Source organism: Gossypium hirsutum, chromosome D02, assembly GCF_007990345.1.
Source record: "Gossypium hirsutum isolate 1008001.06 chromosome D02, Gossypium_hirsutum_v2.1, whole genome shotgun sequence".
NCBI lineage: Eukaryota > Viridiplantae > Streptophyta > Magnoliopsida > Malvales > Malvaceae > Gossypium > Gossypium hirsutum.
In genome coordinates, this window is record NC_053438.1 from 13,914,018 (window position 1) to 13,926,422 (window position 12,405).

At 29.2% G+C, this 12,405-nt stretch overlaps 1 protein-coding gene across 1 annotated transcript; it reads right to left on the reverse strand.

Moving 5' to 3' along the window:
* Positions 1 to 340: 340 nt before the first annotated feature.
* LOC121214520 (uncharacterized protein At2g29880-like) lies at positions 341 to 5,205 on the reverse strand. The gene is made up of 4 exons (XM_041088290.1): positions 5,123 to 5,205; positions 3,608 to 3,683; positions 1,125 to 1,496; positions 341 to 1,049 (listed from the first exon to the last, which is right to left on the reverse strand). Exons 1-4 carry the CDS (start codon positions 5,203 to 5,205, stop codon positions 453 to 455), a joined length of 1,128 nt encoding a protein of 375 aa, XP_040944224.1. The 3' UTR covers positions 341 to 452.
* Between the last annotated feature and the right edge of the window lie 7,200 nt (positions 5,206 to 12,405).

Consider the following 12,405-nt stretch of genomic DNA (forward strand, 5'->3'; position numbering starts at 1 on the left):
TAAAATATAATTTAAAATAATTATTATTAAATATAATTTAATAATAATAAATAATTAAATAAAATTCTTATTCTTATATGAATTTACTAAAATCATAATATATAATACTATAAAATATAATTTAAATAATTATTATTAAATATAATTTATAATATACTTTATTATTATTAAACTGCAATACATATTTAATGTGCTAAAATATCATTTGTGGAACAAATAAGTTAATTATTCTACAATAAAAAATATTAGCAGTAATAAATAACTTTAGAATTGTATTTTGCATAAACATAATAACAATGAATATTAACAAAAGGTTAAATGAGATTCATGAAATTCTATGTCACAATCCAAATGTTATACAGTTTTGCCACATCAAAAAGTTATATGACATACCATCCCAAATATTACAAACAGAAAAAGTTACGAAAATGTCATCAACAAAACCATAAATTTTAATGGTTAGCAAGAAATCTTCTGACCCATTCCAACCGTACATCAGAAGGTAAACTAAAGAAAACTACCATTTGAGTTGGATGATCTGGAATTTTAGTCAATGCTTGAAACCGTTCATCCACAGTTAAACCTTCTATTTCACATAAGGTTGGATATAAATTTGCCGCTTTTTCTTGGATGCCCTGGTGAACTACCACATCGGAGGCAATACTCCTACTAATTTGTTCGCCAATGGCCCGCATGTTTTCAGCCAATAAAGTGGCAGCATCAGTAACTGAAGAAGAAAAATGACTAGTTGCATCAGAATTCTTTTTTTTCCTTTTTGAAGATGAGGAACCCCCTTGGTTTTTGTCTGTTTGCGGCTCCGTGGCAGAAACATCCATGTCATCCAAAGAGACATTAGCATCACAATCATAGTATTCGTTTCTGTCTTCATTAATATATGCAGAAGGTACATCCTCAGCATTTATTTCTTCAAAAGCGTCAGCGGCTGTTTGAGCGTCTTTCCCAGTCGCTCGATCTTTTGCGTATATGGCAGTAAGTTGGTCGTAGTAGGGGAAACTACGATGTCTGAACTGACCGGCTTCTTTATGACTCTATAAAAACGAGGAAATCATATTAGTTATAAGTTTGGTAAGAATAGGATAATCAAGAGTTGAACTCATTCTTACCTTTAAATAAGAGTCCCAAACCGCATCTTCAGCAACAACGACCTGCCTATGGTCGTCCCAACCAAAACCGCTATTGTTTTGGCCATTAAGCATGTCATACACTATTGACCAATCTCTTTTCAGTAACCTAATCCTTGACTCGATATTAGGTCTTGCCTTCAACATCGCATTGGGTAAAGCCTTCTCTAACATTTTTTCTAACTCGTTTAAGTAACCGGCTTTGAACCCCGTATCAGCGTTAAATGTCCCAACATTGTGCAAGTCCACCATACAGGAAACCAGTGCTGCATCTTCTTCTGGAACCCATTTCCTTTTGGATCCTCGAGATGATTGGGAAGGAACATTTGATTCCGAAACACCTGACATAATTATCTTAAGAAAAAAAACAAATTAAAATTAAGTTTAATATCATGAATCAAAAGGTGAACACTTTATAAAATTAAAATTGAGTTCAATATCATGAATAAAAAACTCAACACTGTATAAAATTATAACACATGATGAATGAAAAGAAATCAAATTATATTTCAACAAGTTTGGTACAATACAAAAAACTCAAAAACACCACCAAAGTTTCACAAACTAGATACATAAAATAACATAAACAAATGAACTCAAACTAATTTTCTCCCTAAACCTAATAAGTTTGTACAAATGAACATTTGGTTGGCTAGCTCCATCCTCCAAGTAGCCCAAGCATCCGATGGATGAATATTGACGATATTCGGTTCATCGTCATCTACCACATTAGTAGGTAATCCTTCTCCCACCTCCGCTTCAATAGGATCAATACTCATATGGGTTCGAATAAAATTATGGAGCAAACAACATGCAATAATTATCCTATTGTGCACCCTCACAGGATAGAATGATGGACTCCTAAGTATTCCCCATCTCATTTTTAATAACCCAAAGCATCTTTCAATAACATTACGTGCCGAGGCATGTTTCATATTAAAAAATTCTTGCGGAGTACTTGGCTGATAACCCTGACGCCAATCATTCAAATGATAACGTTGTCCTCTAAAAGGTGCAAGAAATCCCTCACAATTTGTGTATCCAGCATCAACTAGATAATAACAACCTATAAAAAAATTCTTAATTAAATAATTTAATTGCCAAAGAACTTACAGTGATTGCGTGAAAAGAAGACGCTCAACTGTGGGTGGAGGAAGCAATCAAACAAGCCGCTTCAATAGAAAGCAATATCACACTATCAAAGAAAAATGAACAATACTAGTTTAGAATCTTAACCGTATTTTTTGACAACAATGTTACAAATTTAACATTAACAAACCACATTTTTCTTTAAAGAATTTTTAGAAGCACTGTCAATCATAATAACAATGAATATTTGTTTTTCTTTCAATCATAATTTTTAGAAGCACGTTCAAGCATTCAACCCCTTCATTTAATTACGATTTTAACGGATTCACCTTTAAGTTGGTAATAGTTTAAAATTATGGATTAATTAACGTAATTAGATTTTCAGAAAAAAGTTATAATTTAAGTTATAAATTTTGTTTAGTATATTAATTAAAACTACATAGTGAATATAATTAGATTATTTGATAAGATAATATAATCTTAAATGAAATATAATAAAGAAATGGAATTTACTCTCTATTAAATACCTATAAAAATTATCCAAAATAAAAATATTCTTTCATTTAACACATAGAACTTAATTAATGAAATATCTTATTTCAAAGATATAGACGAGAAACATGCAGGTATGTCCAATGATATGATGTCAACTCAAATATATGTCATTGTTGTGAAATATTGAGAGTTGAGAAAAGATTTTCCAATGAGAGTATATAAATGGGAATCATATTGGACCTTCTGAACCAACGGCCATGTTTTTGACACTGGAGATTGGGAATTGTTTCAAATGTAGATTACTCGAAAACCAAAACTCTATTACCACATTTGGGTGTTGGATAAATAAATACGAATAAAAATAAATAATAATTTATATTATAATTAAATTAATTTTAAAATTTATAAATAATTAGAAATTATTTATTTGTATTAATTCTATAAAAAAGATTATTTCATTTTTACTTGATATAAATAATAATACTTTTATACTAATTTAAAATTTTTTAGTAAATAATTTATTAAAGTATATTCATTTTGTAAAATTCTTTTTATTTTTTAATAATTTCCTAAAAAAACAATTCTATAAAACATAAATTTTTTATGGAATATAAAAGCTTGTTGACCTTACTTAATTAAGCAAATATAGAATCTTATTTTTAATAAGGAATTTATTGCAAATAAATGTTATCATTTGTTTATATTTATGTATAAATAGGTAACACAAGAAAAAGAAGAGGAGGAGTTTTTATTATTAAGAAAGGAAGTTACGCGACAAACCTCTCATTAAAAGAAATACATCACTTTTTTCACAAAACATTACTATGGAGTAAACCATAAAAAAAACAGTCCAATTTACTGGAATTGCAACTATAAAATACCTCTTGAAATGCAACTAGAGATTCAGCTTGCCAACGATTTATGTCTCGAGCAAATCGGTAGGTAACAGTCCAATACCTACAAAGGAATCACAGTCAATCAGCCAATCCACCTAGTGACAGACAGCCACATTTTAAGCAAAAGAACGAGCCAAAGCACGAGCAAAAGAAAATAAATAACAAATAACAAGGGCATAAGCATGCAATTCATTCAACAATATGAGGTCCAATTTTTACATGGAACGAATTTTAAGTACAGTTTTACAACTAAATAGAAATTGATGAAGGTAATACATGGATTTCATAACATAGACAACGCCAAAGCACATTGATATATACCAAGCCACAAGCAGAATAAAATAATTAAGAAAGGAAGTTCGAGTGAGTTTGAGAGAATAAATGGACTCCATTTTCTTTTTATATGACTCCTGCCGAAACCACGCTAGCAATAATTATTTGAAGGAAGATCTTCCTACATTTTAAGGATGTTATTAATTATTATCTCACATCGGTATTAGATTGAATCAACTATTACTATAGTATGGCATTTAAAACTATATATGCTAGTCTGTCTCAATTGTAGTCTGTAATTCATATTAGTAAATTCATAGTTAACAAGAAGGAAAGAAATGTTAGAAGCTCTGAACATTCGTTGTCACCATTCTGCACCAAAATAACCACACTAAAGCAGCTTAAATTGTAATCATCAGAATGGCATGTAAATATTTGTTCAGTATTACTGAAGTAGAACTAAAGAATCACATGCAGTAAATACACTTTAATTATATTCATAATTAAAGAGCAGAAAACAGCCTAATCAAAGCTAATAATTTAAGCAGTGGTCATTTGCTGCACTAAAGGACAAGTTATTTTTGTCTCACTTCAAATTAAAATGCAAATAGACCATGAAAGGAAGAAGATTCCTATAACATTTCAAACCACCGAAGACCTATAACCAAAATATATTATACCCTCTAAGTTTAGAAATCAGTATGCCAGAGAATATTTATCATAAACTACATGCACATATACATAGACATAAGGAAGCAACAAAATCCAATTGTTGCATCTAAAAACTAAAAAAGAACAATCTAATCATCTTCTTATGAAAGAATTAAGTTCACCTATAGAAACCACACAAACTGAACAGTTTATTAACTTTCTCAGAAAAAAACCTGGCTCATTAACTTTCTCAGAAACCAAATGGAAAATAACTAAATTTTAAGGATAAAAAATCTATTTAAAAAAAGGTCAAATTTTATTTAAAATAAAGGAAATATTTCCACTTTGACAAGCATAGAGTTGGAAATTAGTAAACATACATTTCTCATCGTTTTTTCCTCCGTTTTCTTTGAAAACAAATAGAAAACACTGAAAAGAAAGCTAGAATTCAAGCATAACACAAGAAACCTTTGATGCCAATTGAGCTTTTAAAAGTAAATCATGATACTGCAGCAATTGAGCTTTCCAAACAGAAACTCAATGCTCCAATAGCAGACAAAGAAAAAGCAAACATACCTCTCATTCTTGCCAAATGAAAATCGTGCACCAAAATAGAAAGCAACTTGGTTGACATTGCCAGTGAGATTGACATAGTTCATAAGATAAATGAAACTAAAGACCCATACACAATTTGGTTGAGATCATACAACTATTCGATAGCATTACAACTCCATATTGCACTGGAGTTACTAAAGGCCAATTAACAGCCAAAAATACAATCCCATTGCAGAAAACCGCTAATAACAATGCATTCAGCTAAGGGTACGCATGAGTATAATCAAGATGCAAATCACATGAGAAAAAAACAGAATGATAATCCTTCAATCAAAATGTTCAACAAAGCCCTCAGATCTCATAGCTATATCCGTGTCAATAAGAAGATAAATATAATTATAGATAGAAAGAATAGAAAAAGAAAACAGGGAAAGAGGAGAGAGTTATCGACAGGAACCAGAAAGGATAGAGAAACAGATGGTGAGGAAGAGGAAGAGGAGAAAGAATTGAAAAACAGATGATGATAGTAAATGTTCTAAAGCGAAAATTGGGCAAAATCCAGTAAACTAAATCAGTTCTAAAAATAAACAACATTCGGCCGGTGGGAATAATCGGTGGGAATAAACAAATAAAAAAGAAAATCATGAGGAAGAAAATAAAAATCCGAGATGAAAAAAAGAGAAGAACAACTTACCGAAATAGTTGGGCTGGAGATCTGAGACGATGGAGTGAAACGGGAGCGGCGATTTCGGGAGGGACGGAGAGGGAGAGGGTGGAGGTGATTTTGCAGAAACAGCTTCTGTTGATGTTGGTCGATTTCAGCGATTTCGGAAGGGAGGGAGAGGGAGAGGCTGCAGGTCGATTTTGGCGAGGGTAAAACAGAGAAGGTTTTCGGGAATGCGTCCGTAATAGGCTAATCAGCGTTTTTGGAAGGGAATAAGAATCGGCCAGAAAGCGGAGAATATTACGTTTACATCCGTAACCGCATAAGCCCGTAATAGGGCTTTACAGTGAACCAAATGCAGGAATGGGTGGGGCGCGCGTAATAGAGGCGTAATCGCATACCCAACACGGTGAACCAAACAAGCAGCTATTGAAATTTGTGGGGTTAGATTTTGTTTTTCTTTCGATATTTTCAAAAGAAATAATTGCGGGAATTCAAAAATGGTGAGCTCCCTACTTTCTACTATGCAAAATCAATGTTTTTAGACTATTATTATTTTAAATAATCTCATGTTATTTTTAATATAAGGTTTAAAATTATTCATAATTTTTTCTCAATTCATATGCTTTAACGCACCCGAATCTACATCCTCTTATATTAACAACAATACTTATGCCAATTGAACTAAAACTCATTCGGTTAAACCATTATTATTTTTAAATTAAAATTTTAAAAATAAAATGAAAATTTAATAGAATTATGATATACTCAAAAAAACCAATTATGAGATAATGATGAAGCTTATAATTAAAAAGAAAATCATATACAGTGAACTAAATTAAGATGTCATTAGATATAATTATTACTTTTTCTTTTCTTTAAAAAGAAATCATCTACTTTATTGTTTATATTATAAAATTTATGAGCTAATCAACACCGTTGCTTTCACCAGCTTTAGGAACCCATCAAACGGCGAACCCTAAATAAAAGGATTTGTTTACTTTTGATTATTGTTTTGGGACACCAATTCATTCTTCCCACTTATTACTTAAAGATGTACCAATTCAGTTATTCCTTCTTAAATAAAAATATGCTTACCCACCTCCAAATTATATATTTAGAATATGGATATGTGTTTATAAATAATTTATAAAAAAACAGTGAAATATATTGTTTGAGACTAATTAATAATACGATATGAAGTATATACAATATTAAATGAAAAAAATAGATTAAATTGTGTGTAATACGAAATTTAAATGCATAAATACACTAGAATTGTTTTTTTTGGTGTCGAGTTAACATGTGACACTAGATCAATTAACAACTTTAGCAATATATAGAATTGATAGAGGAAATAAAGTATGCATAATAGAATTAAAATGTATTGAATAAGATAAAGCTTTAGTTAAGCGATAAAATTAAGATTTTAAGAGCTCAAAGATTACATGTTTAAATCTCATCACATGCTAATTTTTTATTGTCTATTTTAAAAAATTAAAAAGATTAAAGTACCATCGAATAATTTAGCTTATTTGAATGCGGAAAGACATTTCGTAATTTTTCTAGTTGAGTTGGTGCTCGGTTAGCTAGTGACACCAACTCAATTAAGAACTTAAATGATAGTATAAATGTTTATAGAAACTAACTGAAAATTTTAAGATTAACCATGACAACTCTTCTTATTAAGTTTACAGTGCACTCACGATGTGAGTGAACAAAATTATGTAACAAATATTTTTGTTCAAACTTTACATAAAAATCAATTAATGTTTTGGTTATCATGGTAAAGCTAATTGTTTATTATGCACGGTATTCTAGGTTCAAATCTCATTTTGCTATATAAAAAGATAAAACACCCTCATAAAATATAATTTAATTTATATATGAGAAAGTATTTTAGTAATTTTATAACTAATTTAGTGCTCGATTAACCCACACTCAAAGTTATTTGTGGTTCGAGAATAACGGAGAAGATCGTTCGATAGAAAGTCCGGATCGACTTAATCACCTTGTACAAAGCACATGTATATTTCGATTAAAATTTGGTACTATAAAGATCACAATGGCTCGATTTTAAAGAAAAATTAAACTTTTATTGTGCCTAAAACACAGTTTTCTAGGTTGATTTTTTCAACACAAATTTCAAAGTATAACATTCAAAACTTCGAAGATGTCATTAGCATTTAACAACTTCCTCTTAGGACCATTCAATTGCCTCAATGGAGGTCATTTTATGACCTCTCCCTTAATTAGGGGCAATTGTTATACCACCTCCACATATCACCCTTGAGCATTGTCTCATCAAGTGCACCTTTGCCATCAATCACCTTCACCGAAAGTAAGACTAGTTGGCACCCAACACCTAAAGCCCTTCAATCATGATGAGACGACCATTACTTGTTAAGCCACCCTACATTGCCTCACTACCGATCTACAGGATCATAGAGCCGTCTCTAATAGGGGACAAAGAGGTGATCCATTCACTAATAAGATGCCTATACGTTGCATCCCAAATCTCTCATATAAAAGCCTTCTCACCTCGGTAGAAAGGGGACATTAGATAGACAATCCCCTTCTCTCTCTACTCCTCTAGCAATCTCTCTTCTTCTCTCCTTCTTTCTCCGCCTTTATCGCCTCTCCGTCCATGACGACTCTCTACCCTCATAGGGTGAATTGCCTTGTACCTTCATCAACCTCTTCCCTTGTTGATTCTTAATATCAACAAGTACAAAGGATCGCAAATGAAGAATTGGAAAGAATCAGACAAAACTCATACATGATATACGCACAAAGTAGAATTAGAGATCCATACAAGCACAATTGTACATAATAAAATCTGAACCTAAATATTCAATACTCGTCTCACCTTTTGCCAATTGTGTGAAGGCTTATTTGCATTGATTTGATTGTTTTTAATAGATTTTTTTATATTTCTTAACACTAAATTTCGATTTTACTCAATTGGTTACTTCCATTCTCCCTCCCCCCCAAAAAAAACAGAAAAACTAAAAAGGGATTTATGTAATTGTGCTAATGAGATGCGGATAAAAATGATAAATGCAGTGGTTTTTTTTTACAAAGCAATTAGATTTTAATTTTGATTCTTTATTTGGAATGACATTAAAAATTTAAAACAATTTATTTAATAAGAATTAAAAATAGTACATGTCACTGTTTATATATATAATTGGATAAGCATGGAATAAATGAGGGATTGGGGATTATAGATAAAAAGCTTTTTCACATGTGCAAGCCATTAAAGTCTAAAAAACCTATGAAAATTTGCCAACAAAAACTAGACATATCTTCTCACCATCCAACCCTTGCTTAGTAAATTAGGGCAGTTCTGGATGTCAGCCACATCTCATTGTGAAGTCGGTGGGTGACAATTTGTTTGCTCTCCTTTGGTAAAACACTTCATTATGTGAAATTTTATTGAAAGGGAAATTGTAATTTTTAGAATAATAATGATAATTTTTTTTTAATACGTGGTAAAATGTAATTTGAAATTTAAAATGAATGAAACAAGTTTTAAAGTAATTAATTTAATTTTTCCTTATAATTCTTTCAACTTTTATTATCTCATAAAAATTGGAGTGTTTTAATTATACCCGATTTAGTGATTACATATTTACCTAAACATGTAATAGATTAAAATCTAATTACTATGTTACTTCCCAAATACACCCTAAATTATGTTAATTTTATGCTTTTGTGTAATAGCTACATTAAATTAGGACTGAATTTAAAATTAAGTCAAATTGAACCCTAAACAGAGAGTATTTTCTCAAACTACTTACTATTTAAATTCAACAAGCATTCGCCGGTGCTAATTTTAATAGATAATAATCCTAAAGTACATGAATAGTACTAAGAAAAGTAAATGCTAGTCAAACCGCATCCCCATCACGAAATCAAGAAAGTGCCCTAGAAATCCCATATAGAGGGGAATGTTTCATTTTCTTCTTAATGATCTTAAATGGATACAACTGGACGGTCCAAAGCCTCTAACATATGAAAATGATGTAAGGAATAATTGTTATGAAATTATTGAAACTCTAAAACCTGGCTTAGTGGAATGATATATATATAGTAAAATAAAAGGTAAACTACATCTAAGGTCATTAAATTATTGGTAAATTTATGTTTTAGTTACTCAATTTAAAAAAATTATAAAATAGTCATTGAACTATTCCAAAGTTTTTCTTTTAACATCCCATTGACTTAAATGAAAATTTTTGAATAGTTCAATGGCCAATTTTTAACTTTTTGAAGTTGAATGACCAAAACGTAAACTTAATAATGGTTTAATGACTTTGTGTATAGTTTACCCTAAAATAAATTATTAAAAAATGGTAATGTTTAAATCCATTTGCAGACTCTATACTATTATTTAAAGGGTTAATTGAGTTGGTATGATTCATCAACCAAATCTCAACTCGGTTGTGAAGTTATCAAAAACTCATCCTTTTTATTAAACTACCTTTTAATGTCACATGTGTTGCATGTGATTTTACATGTTTAATATTTAATCAAAATTTGAAAATATTTTATTTTTTAATTACAATAATTAACATGATAAAATATTTCTTATTTGAATTATTAAATATAATTAAAATACATTAACTTATCAATTTAAATATTGTAATAGAAATTTTTTAAATAATAATTAAATCATTTTTAACATATTCAACATATAATATATTTTACTTTATGTAATTAATGCAAATTAACATTATTCAAAATAATAACTAATTAACTCTAATATTAATTAAGTGATAATTAATATGCTTAGAATTTTATTTAGTAATAATTCTATTTTACATCAATAAAATTAGTACTATTTTTTTAAAAATAAAATTAATACAACTTCCTTTTTATGTCAAATTTTTTAACTAATAGTTATAATTATATCTATATTTAAGCTTTTTTTTTGCTATATTTTATGCTTAAATTTGTATTCAAGTGCCGTTTGAGTCTTAGCTCAGTTGGTATCGGTATTGTTGCCAATATAAGAGTATGTGGGTTTGTTGAGGGGGCTATGGGTAGTTCTAGGCATTGTATCAAAAAATAAAGCTTAGGAATCGTGATACTACACTTATATAAAAGGAAGGAAATCTAAAAAAAAAAATCTATTCAATTAATAACTCTATTTTAGAATTAGCAGGTCGTTTCTTTAATAATAATTGTAAATTAAATTACAATTATTTTTAAAAGTGTAATTCTAACAACTTCAATTTCTAATAAATTATAATTATTTTTAAATTTGAATTTAATAATTCAATGAAAAATAAAAGATATTCTTGTTAGTTCAAAAATTCTTCTAAACTTGTGCTTTTATATATATTATGGATAACAAACATTGTTAGAAGAATATTTCTGTCCTTGTATATTTTATATAAAATTTAGAAAAATAAGTATGATAAAACACTATAATATTCAATATCTCAAATTTAACTAATATAAAATTTAAAAATTAGGATAGTTAAAATAATGTGAGTGTGAAAATATTGGCAGGTTAGTTCAACTCATTTAAATTTGGTTTTTCAGGGACCACTTTTCTTGTCTTTAAATAAGGCCCACTTACTTTGGTTCCAAGACAAAGTGATTGATATTTTCCCAAACAGAAGTCGAAGTGTTTATAAAATTTTAGGGTTTAGGGTTAAAATAAAATTTTCGAATATCTGCTGAGAAAAAGAAAAGTGAAAGCTGATATAGCCCAAATGTCAATCCCACAAACTACACAACTCGATTCATAATCATAAGCTCGACCTTCTAAAGTGGGACCTTCTACTTTTCTTTTCCTCTGGCTCACCCCTCTTCTTATGGACTTTTTACTGTCAACATTTTGCTTAAATATTATATTCTTTTACATAATTAAGATATAATTTTTAATTATTTTTCGATTATATGAGTTATATATATTGTTTTTAAACAATAATACAATGTTTATATCTTTAGTTTGGAAGGGATTATGATTAGGGAAATGGCGAAATTATTATACATTAACTTGAAAGATTAAAGTTGGAGTTTTATTAAGCTTATAATGAATAAAAAATATTTATTAGTATACTTGATCATGGCTCAGGTTGGCTTAAAATTTTAGGTCCATTTTCTAGGTTCGGGTCCGTCTTTGTTCGAAAAATAAGTTTAAAATTTTGTCCAAGGCCAATATTATTTTTTAAATTATTCTTTTATGTAAAAAAATTAAAACATATAATATATGAAATACACTAAAAATATTAAAATAAATGTTTCTCAAAAAATTGAAAATACATTAAAAAATATTTATACTTAAATGACATTAAGATAATTGCAACTTAACAAACAAATACCTCTAAAATAGTAGCAAAATTAACAATAAAACGAGAGGTATATAATATCCAAACAATAACAATATAATAACAAAATAGTAGTAAAACAACAACGAAACAGTAGCAAAATAACAACAAAACAGTTGATTTGGGTTAGGCCCAGGTCAAAAAATCCTACCCGAGGCTCAACTCATTTAAAAAACGGACCTTATTTTTTGTCAAAGCCCATTTTTCGAATTTATATTTTTGCTTAAACCTTCACAATTTTTGAACGAACCTTCAAACTTTTTGTCTCATACTATAGTATTTAATTTCATCATCAC